The sequence below is a fragment of the Bos mutus genome, chromosome 4 (genome assembly GCF_027580195.1).
Source record: "Bos mutus isolate GX-2022 chromosome 4, NWIPB_WYAK_1.1, whole genome shotgun sequence".
Classification (NCBI taxonomy): domain Eukaryota; kingdom Metazoa; phylum Chordata; class Mammalia; order Artiodactyla; family Bovidae; genus Bos; species Bos mutus.
The window spans coordinates 95559261-95579487 of NC_091620.1; the positions used below are offsets into that span (position 1 = coordinate 95559261).

The window sequence follows — 20227 nt, forward strand, 5'->3', positions numbered from 1 at the left end:
CTGCAGCCAGAGACTTGCCCCCACTTGCTGCAACTAGAGAAAGCTCGTGCAAAGCAACAAAAACCCAGCACAGCCAAAATTAAAAACAAACAAGCGACCCCACAAAAAAACAAATGACTAATATGGGATATACTGGAAGTTCAGTTACTTGAACATCTGATTGAAATCTAAAACCTGTAGACAAAAATGAAGCATTAAAAATATTCAAAACCTAAAATCTATGAAATAGACTCAAAATAAAGAATATCATGTGTATGCCTGACTCTAATGTGAGGATGTGAGATTATCTAGTAGTGAATTATTATTTGACAACTTATTACCAACAATATTATAGGCAACTTATATGAATATACAGTGAGCAGTAATATAAAACGTAATGTTTGTGCCAAATTGTTAGATTTAGAAATTTATGTCAAAGTATCCTAAAAAGTTGACAAAGATAATTCAAAAATTTGTACCTGAGTTACTTAGTAGCCTTCAGAAAAGGGGGAAAATATCGATTTGACAGCATTCACACCTTAAACACTAATGATTCTCTTAGAGGAAACTCTTCTTTTTGTTAGTGTTATTACTGGGACTCCAAATTAGTTTCTTCCATATGCGATCGTATTGGTATGGGACTACGCTGTAGTAATATTACTGTAATCAGTCTGATAGTGTTTGTTTCCTTTGGTTTCACTTTTTATAACAACTGTCAATGCAGACTGATGGCTTGCGGCCAAAGTGTACTTTAGTGTAAATGAGTCTACCTATTGCCAAAATAAAATAGTAATAATTCTGCAATAAGTAAATAAACAAGCATAGCAGTTAAAAGGTAGATGGATGTAATAAATAAAGATTGGAGCAATCAGACAGATGAAAATGCTGATAAAGTTACATGACCAAGAATACTAAATAAAACATCTCTTTCACAGCATACTGATTTGAAAGGGATATCTAGAAGGTCAAGAAAATATGTGGAGAAAAAAAGTAATGCCTTAGCAGAAACTAAAATGTATCAGTATCTACACAGGGAAAATCAGCACTGAGAACAACTGAATCAGTAATTTGGAGGAAAAGGTTAAGAAACTCCTACAATGAAAAGAGAATGAGAAGACAGGAAGAGACCTTGTGTGTGTGTTTGAACTACCCCCTAAACAAAAAATTAAAACTATTATGTCTAAATATATTGAAGAAAATCAAGTTGAATAAAAAGTGAGTGCTCAGTCTGGTCCAACTCTTTGAGGCCTTATGTACTGTAGCCCACCAGGCTCTTCTGTCCATGGGATTTCCCAGGCAAGAACACTGGAGTGGATTGCCATTTCTTTCTCCAAAGGATCTTCCCAACCCAAGGAATGAACCCGTGTCTCTCACATTTCTTGCACTGGCAGGTGGATTCTTTACCGCTGTGCCATCTTGAAAAAACCTACATTTCTTCAAATTTACTCATCTACCTAATGCAATTTCCATGTAATAGTTTTTGCTTGACAAAATGATTCCAAAGTTTGCCAAAAAGAATAAATGTGCACAAACATATTATAAATTCTGAGGAAGGAAAGTAAGGAAAGACCTGTATTAACAAATCTTAAGATTATATTTACTTAAGCTACAGTGATCAAAATGATGGAATAGTAGCTCTAGGAGTTACAAAGAACTGGAAGAAGGTATAAAACATACTGAACTATATGTAATCGTGTGGAATATGATGAATGTTGCATATCCAATCTGGTAGGGGCTACTGGAATTTATGCATGTTGAGATTACTCTATAGCCATATAGTAAGCTAAATTAAGATAAATTCCACTTTCCACCTTTTCCAGAATCAAACATGGATTGAGGATTTAATTGTTGCCTTTTGAAAGCCTTTTGATTTCTTTTCCTAAAGTGAAAAATAAAAGTTGACAGCCTTGGCCAGTCAAAATTTTCTTTAGAAAATGGTAAAGGCTAAAACTTAAAAATCAAGATAAACATAAGCATTATAACAAAAAGCCCTGTTTTGTAAAAATAATGCAAATAACTAAAAAATAGTTTTAAGACTTAAAGCTTATAAATAGGACTATCACACTGAAAAATGAAATAAGCTTTTTTGAAATGATATTGCTCATTGCTGAAAAGGATTAGAAAATTGTCTATTCTCTTTAAACATTGGTAAGATCAAATTGCCCCCAACTGTCCTAAAAGCTCCCCAAAACATCTTAGTGTTGATATTTCTGCTTGTTGCCCCAATCCCACCCCTACCCCAAAGAAAGATTGAGGTTCAGATCAGATCAGATCATTCTCTCAGTCGTGTCTGACTCTTTACAGGACAAATATACAGATCTGATTTCATTACAGTAGAAATACATGCTTTATATCATTCCTTTCTTCTACATTTTAAATTTTGAGTTCAGTAAAAATGATTCCCTTCACCACTAGACATTTAAGAATAAATCCACCTTGCAAAGGTAACCTTTGTTGGTTAAGTTTTTGTGGTTTTAATGATTCTAGGTGAAATGGTGGCACTCATGAAGTATTTATACACATGCTTTCTTCTGTTTTACTGTTAAATATAACTTGTCTATTCTCAACTTTCACTTGAAACCTGAGCCAGAATTGATTTATATATAACTTTTGGTCCATACATCAATTTAATGCATACTGCAGTGATTTTTTTTTAACTCAGTCTTAGTTCAACCTATGTTTTCTCTAAATATGGAATAAGGATAGTTTAGTTCTGCCGGAGACCTCCATGCCTACTCTTTGCTTTTCAGTCTAGATGATAAAATCTATCATTCTAAATTCTGTTCCTAACACTAACAGCAACTTTCACCAATTCCTTCTCATTTACCCAAGGAAACCCAAGTTCTAGAGGAATACAGCTCATCACCTCTTGTTTTATTCCTGTGACATTACTCTTATTTCATCCCTACCGCTAATATTCTCAAATTATGTCATGTGGTTACCAGTTCTCCAACATCTTTGAGTTATCCAAGGCCTATAGTCCTCCAGTTACTTTCATTCAAGCATTGTCTGCTCTCTCTTTCCTAGAACTCCCCAATTTTTTCCCCTTATGGTATTAGTCACAATCGAATACTATACTGATTTGCAAGCCTCCAATTGAAAAAATCTCAAACAAGGTGCAGTTTGACATGCTTATGATAGGTAGCATTTGACAGCACTATAATTCGAGCCCAGCACTTGAACTTCGCTGTTTATACACTTAGTTGTGTATTTGTCAAAGAGCCCATACCAGCTGAAGGGGCTGTTTTTTCTCATGTGCAATACTGTTTTCCATATTTATGTATGGTTGTTGTCTTTTCCTGCCTCTTAATGTAGCCACAGGTATATGCAGGTGTACATTCAGTGTATAGATATCTGCAGGTGTAAAGATACATTCAGTGTATCAAATTTCCTCCTTCCTCCTCAACCTACATTATTCTAATTTCTGACTGTAAAATGGGTCTAAAACTACCCTGGCCTTCCTAAATCCAATGGCACTCTTTTTAGTTGGATTCCCAAGGAGTAGGACATGAACTCGGTTTAGTTGTGTGTGATAGAGAGGAATATTTCTTTATTAAAAATAATCTTTTGTAGAAGGAACTGGCAACCCACCCTATTATCCTTGCCTGAAAAATCCCATGGACAGAGGAGCCAGGGAGGCGACAGTCCATGAGGTCACAAAGAGTTGGAAATGACTGAATGACTCAGCAAAAATAATCTTTAAGGGAGGAGAAAGCAGAAGAAGAAAGAGGCAGGCTTTGAGCAAGGAGGTGGTCACAGAGAGAGTTTAAACCTTGGCCTAAATCTTGAAGGTTCTCGGACAAAATCATATCATAGGATTTTTCTTAAAACAAGGGGGTGGCACTCTGTAACCCACGTGTGCGTGCTAAGTGGCTTTAGTCGTGTCTGATTCTTTGTGACCCTGTGGACTGTAGCCCACCAGGCTCCTCTGCCCATGGGATTTTCCAGGCAAGAATACTGGAGTGGGTTGCCGTTTCCTCCTCTAGGGGATCTTCCCAACCCAGGAATTGAGTTCATATCTCTTATGTCTACCTGCACTGGCAGGCAGGTTCTTTACCACCAGTGCCACCTGAGAAGCCCCTTTGTAACCTGTATCAGTCATTTATTAGCTGTGGCCTCCTGCAGAATAGGAGGTGCTCCCTGGAGAGCCTGCTCCAATGAGCAAAGGATAATTCTGCAGAAAATGGGATAACTGGGAGTTCTCAGCAGTCAATACTCAGAGCAGTTGGGGATCGATGCCCTGTTCAGGTGGATCTGCTTTGGGCTGCTAGCAGCATCTACGAGACACCCTTTTCAAGGAGGGTGTGTTTTGAATCCTCGACAGTATTTGACAGTATTTGAAATGCTCTGTTGTCATATTCTGTCAAACTCAAGTATGGCATTTCTACTAGCTTCTGCTTCTCTAGCCACACATCCACATCGCTAAATTCCTAGTCCTCTTTCTATTCTTAAATATGTGTAGATGCCCATTTTAAGTTATATTCTCATGTCATTATGCTGTCTATAAATTACCTCATCCAATTTCATGAGCACAACTACCGCATTTGAATATATCTGTTCTCCCTTATACCCTTTAGATCTGAATACTCAATGTCACATTTTAAATTTCCTTTGAGAGGCCTCAAAGCCAATATACCAGGAATGGTGTATCTCTTTATGTCTAGCACCTAATTCAATTTGACATATAGTAGGTGCTCAACGAATATTTACTGAGTTAACGAATAACAGTCAGCTCTTTTATTCCAAACAGTCGTCACTCTCTTTCCTGAGTCAGGAATAAAATATATCACACAACGATAGAAATATTAAATACAAATCAATATGCAATAATGAAGCTTATATTTTAAAAAATTGTAGTTAACCAATGATAATTGAATTGTATTGTTATAAGCTAATAAAACTGAGTTTGAAGTGTGTCATGATAATATTAGTGAATGTCAAATTAGCATGGTATTTCTGGAGTGGCATTTGAGGTATTTTATAATTATTACTATACTTTGAAAAACTTGTGATTGTTATGTTGTTGTAGTTATATAAAGTATCCAATAGATGGTACTGTAAAATGCCTAATGTTTAAAGCGGTATTGCAGGTAGAGAGTTTAAGCAAACAGTTAAAAATTCTGGGAGAATTAGGATGTTTTCCCCTGGATATTAATATATTTAAAATTGGATTTTAAGAATATAGCTTAAGTAGCACAGTAGTTCATGTGAAATATTATAAATATTTTCTTAATTCTCAAAATTCATGTATACTACAAGATGCAATTTTTAAATTATTCATATTATATTAGATTTTTTTTTTCTTTTTGTGGTGATTACTATTAGTACCTGTGCTATTTCAGTTAATGCTACTCAAATCGCAGCATTTTCAGTAAGCAACCATTGTTGCATATCTGTTAACTGAAGTTCTAAAGAAACTTTTATATTCAAAATAAAGCAAACTAGTATGCGATAATCTCCTTGCTTAGCAAGAATGAGTCCATTATTTCTTTCAGTTTTGGATTTTCCTGAGGCCAATCTAATATCTGAATGAAGCATTATATCATTTTGAAAATATAACATGCATTCAGAACATTTACCAATATATAATTTATGAAGTTAAAATATCTTGTAAAAAGTAAGCTGTAATTATCAATATTGACAGATTGGTTGGAGTTTAATTCTAAAGCATGTATGAAAAAGAGCAATTTGTAGATGGGTTAGTTTATCTTAGAGCTCATTCAGAATTTCCATTACAAATTTCCTTACAAATTTTATTTGTAAGTATGAATACTGAATTTTGATTACCAGGATAAACTTTTATTAAACCTACTTCTAAAGCTAAAAATGTCTGAGGAATTATGTAGCATAGAAGGTTTAACATTTTCTGTTTATCTTAAATATACAGAGATGCGACATAGCTTTAAAATTTTTTGCTGCTGTTTATGATATTGCTCTCGAACAATCCTGAGTATTCCTTTGTGTGATGGTTATTTATCTTTTAATTTATTCAGTAAAATTTTATTGTATATGACATTATGCCAGGTATTTAACTAAGATAAATAGCTTTTAGAAAGAATGACTTTATGTGAATCCGCAGCTTCTTGTGGGATATGCATCTTATGTCCTATGGCTTCTTTATGCATTTGCTATTTTTTCCATATTTTGTATAATCAGAATATGTGATGTGATATTATATGTACTCTTACAAGGAATATATCCTTAGGTACACAGGAATCTTCTGCTTAAAGGAAATATACATTTGAAGGAACTTGATCTAGCATGAGTAATTGAGGATATCTTCTCTATTAAAAGAAAATAGTGCTTTTCCAACCATTATCTCCTAAGCCAGATTAGAATAAATAGATGAGACTTAAATAAAAAGGTATGAGATGAACACATAATTGCCTGAATACTCAAGTTAAAAATAATTTTTTTTCCGCCCAATATGTTCCATGTGATGATAACAAATTTATGGATTCATCAGGGAATAATGGGCCTCTGGCGTTTTATCCAGATTCTTTAAGATGTGTATATGCATTTTGTATTATGCTCTTTTCAGAAATAATGGCACACATGACTCATTTACTCAGATTTCCTAACATGCTGGATGTATGTAACATCACAGCAAAGTTCCTACATGAGCTAAATGGGATTAAATATAAAGTGCATGCAGAGCTCAACTAATAGTCTCTTAATAGATATCAGATACTTTTTATCGCTGCCCTCTTTTATTTCAGTAACATTTTAATTAATTCACACTGATTGAATAAATGTACATTGAGACTTGTTTCCTAATGAGGGCGCATTTAGAGGAAAGGTTTTGCATCATTCTGATATCCTGTGGGTAATTATATTCTAATTATATGGTCGGGGGAAAAGAGTCTATAACTCAGTACTGATATTGTTCATTGGACCCAATTAATTACATGCACATAATGAAAGTTCATGATAAGGTTGACTGGCAGGCAGTGTAAAATTCTAGCTCAACTGAATCTAAGCCAAATGTGAATACAGAATTGGACTTTAACCTGGTTAGAAGATGCTTTGGTGTGAGATCAGTGGATATTTAGAGGAGCAAAGGATGAAAGGAAATTTCATTATAACTTATTCATTTCTTAATTCAAGGTCTTTTCCAAGATTGATGAAAAGGAAAACTTAGCAGCCTAATGCTTTAATTCTAAATATTATTATCAATATTATTTCATTACCTTGAGAGATTTTTCTGTATTTTAGAAAGCAAGTCACTAAAGATGCAATGAATGGTACATTTCTAGAACAGGTTCATATATTTGTTGAGAGAAAAAATAGGCATAGCCCGAAGAATTACTCATTTTATGGATGTAAATTCAGTAGATATTAGTCTACTGTATTAGGGTGCTTTATTATTTCAAACCAACATATTTCATTCAGACTCTTGCCCCCCACTTTCAAAGGATAATTATATATACATGCCCATAAATAGGTAACTTTTAATTATCTATTTATAAAGTAAGAGTTGTAAAGAATACTCTGAAAAAATAACTAATAAGTCATATATATTTCATTTTGGAATGCATTTTGGCGGTTTAAATCTGATACTTAGAATTTTGTAATATTTCAAGCAAAAGTCTAAGGACATGGTCTAAATATTGGTTCTCATCCTTTCTTTACTCAATTTCATTGTTTCCTTTGCTCAGATTTTGGAAGAGACAGTCTCCAAGATTAAGGAGGCTAGCTTCTCCCAACCCTCTTGTCTTCTAAAACTCTTCGCTTCTCATCTCCTTTTTGTTCATTGCTTTCTGCTTTGATCACTTCTCCTCACCCCCACCCCCTTTCTTTCTTTCTCTCTTCTAATAATCCTCACATAGACATTTTCATTAAAAGATAAATCTGCCTGGTCCCATCTCCTTATTAGCAACAAAAGTGTTTTCTGCTGAGGAAAATACAGTCAGTCCTTTCTTGCTGAGCCCTGAGCAGGCAGTGGAAACGTTTGGGTTCTACGGTTCATAAAGCAGTTAACATTAATTGGGAACTTATTTGCCAGACATCCTTTTAATTCTGAAGGTGATATAATGATGATATCCCCTCTACATCTGAGGAAAGTGAAGCTTAGAGAGGAGAAGGAATATACTAAGCTCACACAACATGCAAGTGTTAGAAGCAATACCTGCCTTACCCTGAATCCCATGTTGTAAACTTATCTTTTATGTTTTTGCTACCATCCTCCAAAACTGGTGAGGTATGAAGTAAATTTGGGGCATCTAGACCTTCAAAAAAGGAATGAGAAGAAAAATGCTGAAGAAAAGTACTGAAGTAAAGTAGAGGGGAGTAGAAATGAAAAGAGAATAATAGATCGGAGAGTAGGCGAGCAGTGTAAGCCGTCTTTGTGAAGTTATATTTATTGTGAATCACAGCCAGAAAGAAATCAAAAACACCCCCTTCACTATACTGGCTTCTGATAATTTTATGAGGCCTAACCAAATAGGATAATATTTCTAGTGGCTTTATTTCATTAGGTAATCAGGGAGGCAAGACAATAACATTTTTCTTGTTGATTGTCTTTATATATAGATAGTGATGTTTGAAATGATTTTGATATCACCATTAAACATATTTTTAATATTTATATTGAAAACATTTGGCACCACTTTTGTTTCCAGTTGTCCATTTTACCAGGTGTATGCATTCCCAGATGTGTGTGCTTTCTTTCTGGACACAGATACGAATATTGAGTGAGCTGTTTAGGAGGGAGCCCTTATCTTCAGTATCTCCTGAACATAGTCTGCAAATACACAGAAACAATCACATCAACCAAAGTAAGAATAGAACATCTTTGTGAGTGATTGTAAGAAGAGTGAAATCATCTCAGTGAAAAATATGTTAATCTTTAAAGTTATGTTTGTGCAAGCTTCAAAATTTTGCTCCAGTGAGAAGTGGTTAGACTAAGAACACTGGATAAGATTACAGTATGTGTATTTTCTTAAAAAAAAAATATTGAAGTATAGTCAGTTTACAATGGTATTTCAGTTTGTGGTATATAACAAGGTGATTCAGATATATATATATATATATTCAATCATGTATATACATATTCATTATTTGTAATGAATATATATATTCAGTGGAAAAGGCAATGGCACCCCACGCCAGTACTCTTGCCTGGAAAATCCCATGGACGGAGGAGGCTGGTGGGCTGCAGTCCATGGGGTCACGAATAGTTGGACACAACTGAAGTGACTTAGCAGCAGCAGCATATATATTCAGTCATATATATGTTCATTATATATGATGAATATACATATTCTTTTTCATATACTTTTCCATTATCATTTATTATAGGATACAACAGGATCTTATTGTTTATCTGTTCTATATATATAATAGTTTGCACCTGCTAATCCATCCCTCCTTCTCACATATTAATCAGATATGTCAAGGGCCAGGGGAAAAGAGAAACAATTCATGTTTCTTCTGATACACTTGCCATACATTGAAATAACCTTTGGTTAAAGATGTTAATAAACAACAGAAGTATACAAATCATTTTTGATCCATTTCCTTTTTAAAAATTTGTGTTGTGTTCAGATTTGTGAGTGTACGTACTTAAGAATGTGCAAAATCATAAAGGTTAAAAAAATTATGACACTTCAATGTAAAACATAAAATTCCTAGAAACATATTTGGTTTCTATACCTAGAGATGTCCTCGGGATGGATATATATATATATATATATCACATGTGAGGAAGGAATCATTTACCCTCTTAGGGATAAGCAGTGCATCATTTTACAAACACCATTTTTCTTTACCCAAAACTGCTTTCCTTTTTTAATGCCAGAAATATCCATTATATATAAGGGAAACGAGCTTTTTAAGCTAGTTTTATTTGGCCACTTTAGGTTTATCATGGCACTGAAAGTTTTTGTGTTAAACTAATCCATGCTGCTATCCAAGCCTGTTCTCTCAGTCAGAACAGGGAAACATTGTGGTTTCTGTTTGGCTGTGTTTGTCAACATTTAAACTAATTTTGTTTCAAAATCACTTAAAAAATAGAGACATGGCTAAAGAACAAAAGCTTTGAAAAAAAGTTTTTGTTAAGTCTGCTTTTGTTTTAATAAATGACGCCTGCAGAGAGAAGCAATAGGTTTGAATTCTGTCACTAACCTTATTTCTTGGCTAGTCATCTAAACTTTTTGATTCTATTTTCCAATCTGGAAAATGGGATATCTTGTTTTACTGGGAGGATTAAATGATACCATAAGCATTTTCAAAAATGTATGAATATTCTTATATCGGTATAAGGTGTTAATATAATTAATAATGATTTATAACTAATTAGACATTGTTAATCAGTAAATACATTTAATGATATAATTCTGTTAATTTGGCATTCTCTTGAAATAACTATGACCCTTTTAATGTTAGCACTATATTATGATTGTGTTTTAAACATTGTTAAACTTCTAATCTCTCCACCAAAGGTTTTTTTCTTTGTCTTATGACAATTTGAATTAAATTGTCAATTTAAAATGATTACATGTTAGAAAATATGAAGACAAGAGATATCTCAATACTTAAGAATAATAGGATTTTTAAAAACTCTTAATATTAAGTTAAACTTAATAAGTGCCCTGAAGGCAAATGTATCTTTTAAACTAATTATCTGTTCTTTGTATTCTGTTTAATATTAAAATGGTACTGATTAAAAAAAATCAATCACATTCCTCTGTAGTCACACCTCACATTTGCTTAAATAAAACAATACACAGCTCTTGTATTAATTCTGATTAAAAATACATTACTTATAGAGTTACACATTCATGATAATTTCAAAAAAACTGAAACATTTACTCTGCTCACCCTTGATATTTAAAAATTGTATACAGAAATGAAAAAAAAAAGAAGTATGCAACTTCTGACTTTGTTTTCTGTCAAGTTGCTTCTTTTTATTTTTCCCAGATGCCATGTTTTCTTATTGTAACTCAAGATTAGGCTACTGATAAGCAAGTTAATTTAATGTATACTCTTTGCCTGCATATCTTGATTGAAAATGAGCTCATGTATATGTTGTTTCCATCACTTTTATTCTTGGAGTGAATTTCTAGTGTTGCTGTCAGATGGCTGAGCATTGATGGTGAAATTCTCAGAGCTGGTTGCTTTCTCTCTTATGTATTTATTACTTCTAGTTCCCACTGAGCTCTTAATTTCTCTTGATCCTGTTATTCATCAGCTGCTTTCCCATTTTCTGCGAAATAGTGACAAAATCTGTACTATTTCCTTAATTTCTTCCTCTCTACCACCTCTCTGCCAACTTTACTCGCCCTCTGTAGATAACTCACATCCCCCCTACTCTTGAGAAAGATGAAGCTTACAAACATGAGTATCTGTAACTAACAGATTCTCTACGAAAGTGGTAGCAAAATGGCAGCCAGGCTTCCATTTCATCCCATAGTGTTTTCATGGGGGATACCTTAAAATGGGATTTTTATTATTCAACTTGGCACAGTCTTTGCCTTTTGTGGCACTGGGCCCATTTATATTATCTTCTTGGTCCCTATAGACTTTTGTATTCCAAATCCCTGTGAGTACAATCTCAGAGCTCTTTTTTTCACCATTTGACACTCCCTCAAAATGAATAGTGGCTTAGAGAATTCTCCAGGCCAGAACACTGCAGTGGGTAGCCGTTCCCTTCTCCAGGGGATTTTCCCAACCCAGGGATCCAACCCAGGTCTCCCGCATGGCAGGCAGATTCTTTACCAGCTGAGCCACCAGAGAAGCCTGTGCTGTGCCCCTCCTCCCCTCGCAACACCCCCTCCAAAAGCGATCTGGTAAAGAATCTGCCTGCAATGCAGGAGACCTCAGTTCAGTTCCTGGGTCTAGAAGATCCTCTGGAGAAGGGATAGGCTACCCACTCCAGTATTCTTAGGCTTTCCTGATGGCTCAGTTGGTAAAGAATCTGCATGCAGTGTGGGGGCCCTGGGTTGGATCCATGGATGGGGAAGATCCCCTGGAGAAGACAACAGCTACCCACTCCATTATTCTGGCCTGGAGAATTCCATTGACTGTATAGTCCTTGAGGTCGCAAAGAGTTGGACACAACTGAGAGACTTTCACTTTCTTTCTTTTCACTTTCAAAATGAATAGATTTGGAAGACTAATAGCTTTTGTATAAGCTTCTGCCTCATCTGAAAAAAGTTTTTGAAGTACCTCCTTTTATTTTTTATTTTCAAATGGTCTCTCTGTGTGTCTCTTTGCTTCTTTCTCCCAGCTTCTTTCTCCTAGATGAATACCTATTTTTTTTAATTTTGAAAAGAGGACTCTTGAGTCTCCATGAAAATAGTGTTCATTACTGCCTCCCATGCACATCATGCTGTCTCCACCTAAACTTTTAGTATTGCCATGTTTTCATGGAGAATGTGTATATACATATATATATATATACACACACACATACATGTATTTTATTTCACTATAGATTTTTGCACTGTTTTAGGAATTAGAGGATGTGGTTAGAAGGTAAAAAGAGAGATCAATTTTTCCCACAAATTTTATTACAAGTATTCTCAAACACAATACATATGAATCCAGTATATATCCCCAAGCTTGTATGAATTATCAGTAATTCTTATGATATATATATGTAATACATAAAATAATAATTGAATTTTCAATCATTCTTATATATGTATATATGGCTATATGTATGCATGTGTATATATTTTATAAAAATACACACACTAATATATAATTTATTAAGTTGGACCTTTTGAAAGTAAATTGCAACTAGTATGACATCATATCTAAATATTTCAGCAGGTAAGTTCTAAGATAAGAACAACATTTATAATATTATTATGAAAATATTAGCTATTCCATAAAATCAGTAATAATTCTTTCTATATTTCTATGCCGATAATTATCTAAAAATGACTTTTGTAGATTGTTTTATCTCTTTGTTGGTAGTGCTGGGGTGGACAGGAGCTATTTGAAGTTCTTGCACTGCACACTTGGCTATTATTCTGAACCACTTGATAACTATAGTTTTTTCACTTGGAATAGAAGGCATATGAGATTCATGCCCTTAGTGTTGTTCAATCTCTCAGTCATGTCTGACTCTTTGTGATCCCATGGACTGCAGCATGCCAGGCTTCCCTGTCCTTCACCATCTCCCAGAGTTTGCTGAAACTCATGTCCTTTGAGTTGGTGATGCCATCCAACCATCTCATCCTCCTGCATTCAGGCTTTTCAAGCATCAGGATCTTTTCCAATGAGTCAGTTCTTCTCGTCAGGTGGCCAAAGTATTGGAGCTTCAGCTTCAGCATCAGTCCTTCCAATGAATATTCAGGGTTGATTTCTTTTGGGATTGACTGGTTTGATTGCCTTGCTTTCCAAGGGACTCTCAAGAGTCTTCTCCAGCACCACAGTTTGAAGGCATCAGTTCTTCAGTGCTCAGTCTTTTTTCCTGTCCAGCTCTCACATCAATACATGATTACTGGAAAAGCCATAGCTTTGACTATATGGATCTTTGCAGGCAAAGTAATATCTGAGCTTTGTAATACCCTGCCTAGGTTTGTCATTGCTTTTCTTCCAAGGAGCACGAATTTTTTAATTTCATGGCTGCAGTCACCGTCCACGGTGATTCTGGATCCCAAGAAAATAAAAGTCTGTCACAGTTTCCATTGTCTCCCCATCTATTTGCCATGAAGTGATGGGACCAGATGCCATGATCTTTGTTTTATGAATGTTGAGTTTTAGGCCAGCTTTTTTTCACTCACCTATCTCACCTTCATGAAGAGCCTCTTTAATTCCTCTTTGCTTTCTGCTGTAAGGGTGGTGTCATCTGCATATCTGAATTTATTGATATTCTCCCTGCTCTTATTTCCAGCTTGTGCTTCATGCTGCCTGGCATTTCACATGATGTACTCTGCACATACGTTAAATAAGCAGGATGACAGTATACAGCCTTGATGTACTCCTTTCCCAATTTGGAACCAGTCTGTTGTTCCATGTCTGGTTCTAACTTTTGATTTTGACCTGCATAGAGGTTTCTGAGGAGGCAGGTATGATGGTCTGGTATTACCATCTCTTGAAGAATTTTCCACAGTTTCTTGTAGTCTACACAGTCAGAGATTTTAACATGGTCAATGAAGCAGAAGTAGACATTTTTTCTGGAATTCTCTAGCCGTTTTTATGATCCAATGGATGTTGGCAATTGGATCTCTGGTTCTTCTGCCTTTTCTAAATCTACATTGTACATCTGGAAGTTCTCAGTTCACATACTGTTGAAGCCTAGCTTAAGGATTTTGAGCATTACTTTGCTAGCATGTGAAATGCGTACAGTTATGCAGTAGTTTGAATATTCTTTGGTATTGTCCTTTGGGATTGGGATGAAAACAACTTTTCTAATCCTGTGGCCACTGCTGAGTTTTCCATACTTGCTGGCATATTGAGTGCTACACTTTAACAGCATCATCTTTTAGGATTTGAAATAGTTCAGCTGGAATTCCATCACCTCCACTAGCTTTGTTCATAGTGATGCTCCCTAAGGCCCAATTGACATCACACTGTAGGATTTCTGGCTCTAGGTGAGTGATCACACAATTGTTGTTATCTGGGTCATTAAGATCTTTTTTGTACATTTCTTCTGTGTAACTTGCCACCTCTTCTTAATCGCTTCTGTTAGGCCCATACTGTTTCTGTCCATTATTGTGACCATCTTTGCATGAAGTGTTCTCTTGGTATCCCTAATTTTCTTGAAGAGATCTCTCAGTTCAGTTCAGTCGCTCAGTCGTGTCTGACTTTTTGCGACCCCATGAATCACAGCACGCCAGGCCTCCCTGTCCATCACCAGCTCCCAGAGTTCAACCAGACTCACGTCCATCGAGTCAGTGATGCCATCCAGCCATCTCATCCTCTGTTGTCCCCTTCTCCTCCTGCCCCCAATCCCTCCCAGCATCAGAGTCTTTTCCAATGAGTCAACTCTTCGCATGAGGTGGCCAAAGTACTGGAGTTTCAGCTTTAGCATCAGTCCTTCCAAAGAAATCCCAGGGTTGATCTCCTTCAGAATGGACTGGCTGGATCTCCTTGCAGACCAAGGGATTCTCAAGAGTCTTCTCCAACACCACAGTTCAAAAGCATCAATTCTTCGGCGCTCAGCCTTCTTCACAGTCCAACTCTCACATCCATACAAGAGCACAGGAAAAACCATAGCCTTGACTAGACAAACCTTTGTTGGCAAAGTAGTATCTCTGCTTTTGAATATGCTATCTAGGTTGGTCATAACTTTCCTTCCAAGGAGTAAGCGTCTTTTAATTTCATGGCTGCAGTCACCATCTGCAGTGATTTTGGAGCCCAAAAAATAAAGTCTAACACTGTTTCCACTGTTTCCCCATCTATTTCCCATGAACTGATGGGGACCAGATGCCATGATCTTCGTTTTCTGAATGTTGAGCTATAAGCCAACTTTTTCACTCTCCACTTTCACTTTCATCAAAAGGCTTTTGAGTTCCTCTTCACTTTCTGCCATAAGGGTGGTGTCATCTGCATATCTGAGGTTATTGATATTTCTCCCAGCAATCTTGATTCCAGCTTGTGTTTCTTCCAGTCCAGCATTTCTCATGATGTACTCTGCATATAAGTTAAATAAACAGGGTGACAATATACAGCCTTGACGTACTCCTTTTCCTATTTGAAACCGGTCTGTTGTTCCATGTCCAGTTCTAACTGTTGCTTCCTGACCTGCATACAAATTTCTCAAGAGGCAGATCAGGTGGTCTGGTATTCCCATCTCTTTCAGAATTTTCCACAGTTTATTGTGATCCACACAGTCAAAGGCTTTGGCATAGTCAATAAAGCAGAAATAGATGCTTTTTCTGGAACTCTCTTGCTTTTTCGATGATCCAGCAGATGTTGGCAATTTGATCTCTGGTTCCTCGGCCTTTTCTAAAACCAGCTTGAACATCAGGAAGTTCATGGTTCACATATTGCTGAAGCCTGACTTGGAGGAGAGATCTCTAGTCTTTCCCATTCTATTTTTTTCTCCATTTCTTTGCATTGTTCACTTAGGAACACTTTCTTACCTCTCCTTGCTATTCTTTGGAACTCCGCATTCATATGGGTGTATCTTTCCTTTTCTCATTTGCCTTTCACTTCTCTTCTTTACTCAGCTATTTGCAAGGCCTCCTCAGACAACATTTTGCCTTTTGCATTTACTTTTCTTGAGGATGGTTTTGATTACTACTTCCTTTGCAGTGTTACAAACCTCCATCCATACTTCTTCAGGCACTCTGTCTATCACATCTAATCCCGTGAATCTATTTGTCACTTCCACTATTTAATAGTAAGGATTTGATTTAGGTCATAACTGAATGGCCTAGTGGTCTTCCCTAACTTCTTCAATTTAAGTCTGAATTTTGCAATAAGGAGTTCATGATCTGAGCCACAGTCAGCTCCCAGTCCAGTTTTTGCTTGTCCATCTTGGCTGCAAAGAATATCATCAGTCTGATTTTGGTATTGACCATCTGATGATGTCCATGTGTAGTGACTGCTGGTTGAGCATCTTTATTTGATTTCTTGAGAGTCTCTGGAGACTCTCTCAGGTCAATGCCATAGAATAGGATAAGCCACTTAATCTGGATTTAAGGAGATCACACATTTGTATATTGTAATAAAGATAGAAGAGCTACATCTGTGTCTTTAAATGTTTATTTAGATCTAAACTTCAACCAAGAAGTAAGAAAGGTAGAGGGCTGACAAAATGCTCTGAACTGGCCCAAACAGAAGCTAACACACACAATTTCCCTACCTCCAATTGCCCTGGGTTGTTATATTGAGTGACTTGGACTCAGAAGTCAAGCGTATTACCAACACCAGAAGCTTTCAATGAAAGTTCTATCAAACCTGTTGTCAATCTGAGAAACAGCATCAGTGGCCCCCAGAGGCTTCTCCTGTTAATGGGATAGTTGTCCCAAGTTCATCTTCCCAGACTCCATAACTTTTTTTGGATGAAAATCTGTTGCTATAGTAATTTATACTTACAGTCTGGAAATATATTCCAGTGTTGTATTGTTGTTGTTATTGTTGTTCAGTCGCTAAGTCATGTCCAACTGTTTGCAACCCATGGACTGCAGCACAACAGGCCTCCCTGTCCCTCCTGGAGTTCTCCCAAGTTCACGTCCATTGAATTGGTGATGCTATCCAAAAAAGTCCTCGTCTCCTTTTGCCTTCAATCTTTCCCAGAATCAGGGTCTTTTCCAGTGAGTCGGCTCTCCAGATTAGGTGTCCAAATCATTGGAGCTTCAGCTTCAGCATCAGTCTTTCCAGTAAATATTCAGGGTTGATTTCTTTTGGGATTGACTGATTTGACTGCCTTGCTTTCCAAGGGACTCTCAAAAGTCTTCTCCAGCACCACAATTTGAAAGCATCCATTCTTTGGTGCTCAACCTTCTTTATGGTCCAACTCTTCCCTCCATACATGACTACTGGAAAGACCATAGCTTTGACCGTATGGACATTTGTTGGCAAAGTGGTCTTTGCTTTTTAATACACTGTGTAGGTTTGTCATGGCCTTCCTTCCAAGAAGCAAGCATCTTCTAATTTCATGGATGCCGTCAGTGTCCACAGTGATTTTGGAGCCCAAGAAGAGAAAATCTGTCACTGCTTCCAACTTTTCCCCTTCTATTTGCCATGAAATGATGCCCCATGATCTTATTTTTTTAAAATGTTGAATTTATGCCAGCTTTTTCACTCTCCTCCTTCACAGTATAAAATGGCAAAAAGTTTTATTCCTGAACACTAATTTCCTCTAGGGCTGTCTTACACTTGTTTTGTTCTGCTCTTGGATGTGTTGGATCCTTCTAGAAGGATCCAGTAGCCACAAACCTCTCATGTAGCTATTTATTCTTCTGGGTTTTACTTCCTTTCTGGTGTTCAGCTGGGTAAGGGAATAAACTAGTATCTGAACTCTCAGCTCTTTTGTTCTCATTTTGGGAGTTCTCCTCACATGGCTTGGTACAGGAGAGGAAACTCAAATATTTTGAGTGTTCTCTTCTTTCTAGAGATACAGTGTCTAAGAACTAGCTTCCTATCAACCTTTCCTACTCCTGCTTGAACCAAAGAAAATATTTATCTAGTATGATGAGTGTAATTTATCACCTGTTCATCCAGATTTTTGTTTTATGGTATAAAGTCCCATAGGCCACAGCTTTTTGGAATTTGGTAAATGAATCTCTGTTTCTTGCCAGAAAAAATAAAACAAAACAAACAAACAAACAAAAAAACATTCCCCATGTGACTCAGAAAAGAACAGGTAGTGGGTAATTGAAGATATACTGTCACAAAGACTGGTTTCAGTGTATTTAACTTAATCTTTTAATAATTATTCTCAAGGAAAATTTTTCTACTTATTTCATTATATTTTGAATTCTTACTGCTATTAATGGAATATGTACTTTTTATTTCCAGAATATCACGTTAATTCAACTCCATAAGCTTTATCTACATCAAAAAGAAGATGAGTGTTTTTGAGATAGGATTGAGAGTTGGACTGGAAAGTGAAATAGTGGGCTGGTAAATGGGCAAGTGAAAAAGTTAGTAAGAATGGTTTATGAATGATAATGGAACTTGGAGATGAGGTCTCATTCCAAAATATGAGTGTAATATATCACTGTTATTATAGAGAGGTCTGTGAAATTGACCAAATGTTAGTCTACTTTAAACATATGAAATTGTATTTTGAATGAGTAACTCTATAACATGATCTCTTCTGCTTTAGAACGATCTTTATTTCATGAAGAGATCTTTGCTTATTAAAGAAAGTAAGAAGAAAAATTATGACAAAGAAATGCACTTGTAATGTACTCAATTATTTCATAGGTGTGTAGTGATATAATTTTCATTGGTATTTGCTTTCAGTATGACTTTTTTTCAGTTTTAATATGAACTTCTCTTTTTCAGCAGACTCTGCCCACTTCAGGAGTTTCAGCCCCTGAGGTGCGTAAGCAAAAAAGGTTTTCACACTTACAATTATAGGTCATTATCCATCCGTATTGTTATAAAGACCATTTTGGGCTGTGAGAGTGACATACTAATGTTAATTTGTATGTTTTATTTTGTCTCATATTCTTATATTTGGAATTGGGATCTTTGTATTAATATTTTCATGTTGGGATAGACTTGAAGCCTGTACCATCTACCTTCGTGACAGGCATTAGGGAAACAAGAAGTTATGTGGCACAGAATAAGCAGGATAAAATAACAGTGACTTTGCAGAGTTTTGACCCGTGTGTAAGAATAGCGTTATTCCTATTTGTCACATTTAAACTTTGCAGAAAACCCAAACAGTTCACTAGTGTAAGCCCTTAAAATGTAGCTTGCAGTGATGGTAAATCGAGAAACTCTTGTTCACATTGAAGTGCCTATCACTTTTAAAAGAGTACATCTACATTAATCACTTAGCATAAAACATTGCATAGGAAGTCATAGGAATACCATAAGTCATTAAATAAATGACTTTGATTTTGAAAATAAATGTAAGCATTGCCACAGCATTTATTTTCAGTAAAGTGTTAACTTTACCTTCAAATTAATGAAGTAAAGCCTCTACATTTTTCTCTGATGATACCCCATTCAGTTGCTATTATCTCTAAAGCATATGCTCAGATGGTATTTTTTCACTTAAAATTATAATTTGAATCTGCTTGCTTAGAATATATTACTCATGATATCTAAATACTATATGAGTCTGATTTATTTTCAGTTCAGTTCAGTTCAGTCGCTTAGTCGTGTCCGACTCTTTGCAACCCCACAGACCACAGCAAACAAGGCCTCCCTGTCCATCACCAACTCCCAGAGTCCACCCAAACTCATGTCTATTGAGTTGGTGATGCCATCTAGCCATCTCATCCTCTCTCATCCCCTTCTCCTCCTGCCCTCAATCTTTCCCAGCATCAGGGTCTTTTCAAATGAGTCAGCTCTTTGCATCAGGTGGCCAAAGTATTAGAGTTTCAGCTTCAACATCAGTCCTTCCAATGAATATTCAGGACTGATCTCCTTTAGGATGGACTGGTTGGATCTCCTTGCAGTCCAAGGGACTTTCAATAGTCTTCTCCAACACCACTTACAAGATAGATAATTGCACAAATAGTAATAATCTCTCTCTCTTCTGCTCTAAAGTATTTTCTAATCAGTGTAGACTGCCTCATTACATTTTTAAAAATTTCCTTTTATAACTACAGACATACCTAAAATATACTAGTAGCTATGATTCATATATAATGTTTCTACTCTG

At 36.0% G+C, this 20227-nt stretch overlaps 1 protein-coding gene across 2 annotated transcripts in view; it reads left to right on the top strand.

The window, feature by feature from the left end:
* Positions 1–20227, top strand: part of DGKB (diacylglycerol kinase beta) — an 869780-nt gene that overhangs the window by 298492 nt on the left and 551061 nt on the right. The window contains exon 13 of one of the 2 annotated variants that reach the window (XM_070369773.1): positions 18895–18930. In XM_070369773.1, the coding sequence (XP_070225874.1) occupies positions 18895–18930 (36 nt within the window). The remainder of the gene's footprint in view (positions 1–18894; positions 18931–20227) is intronic. The other variant, XM_070369774.1, reaches the window with a different exon arrangement.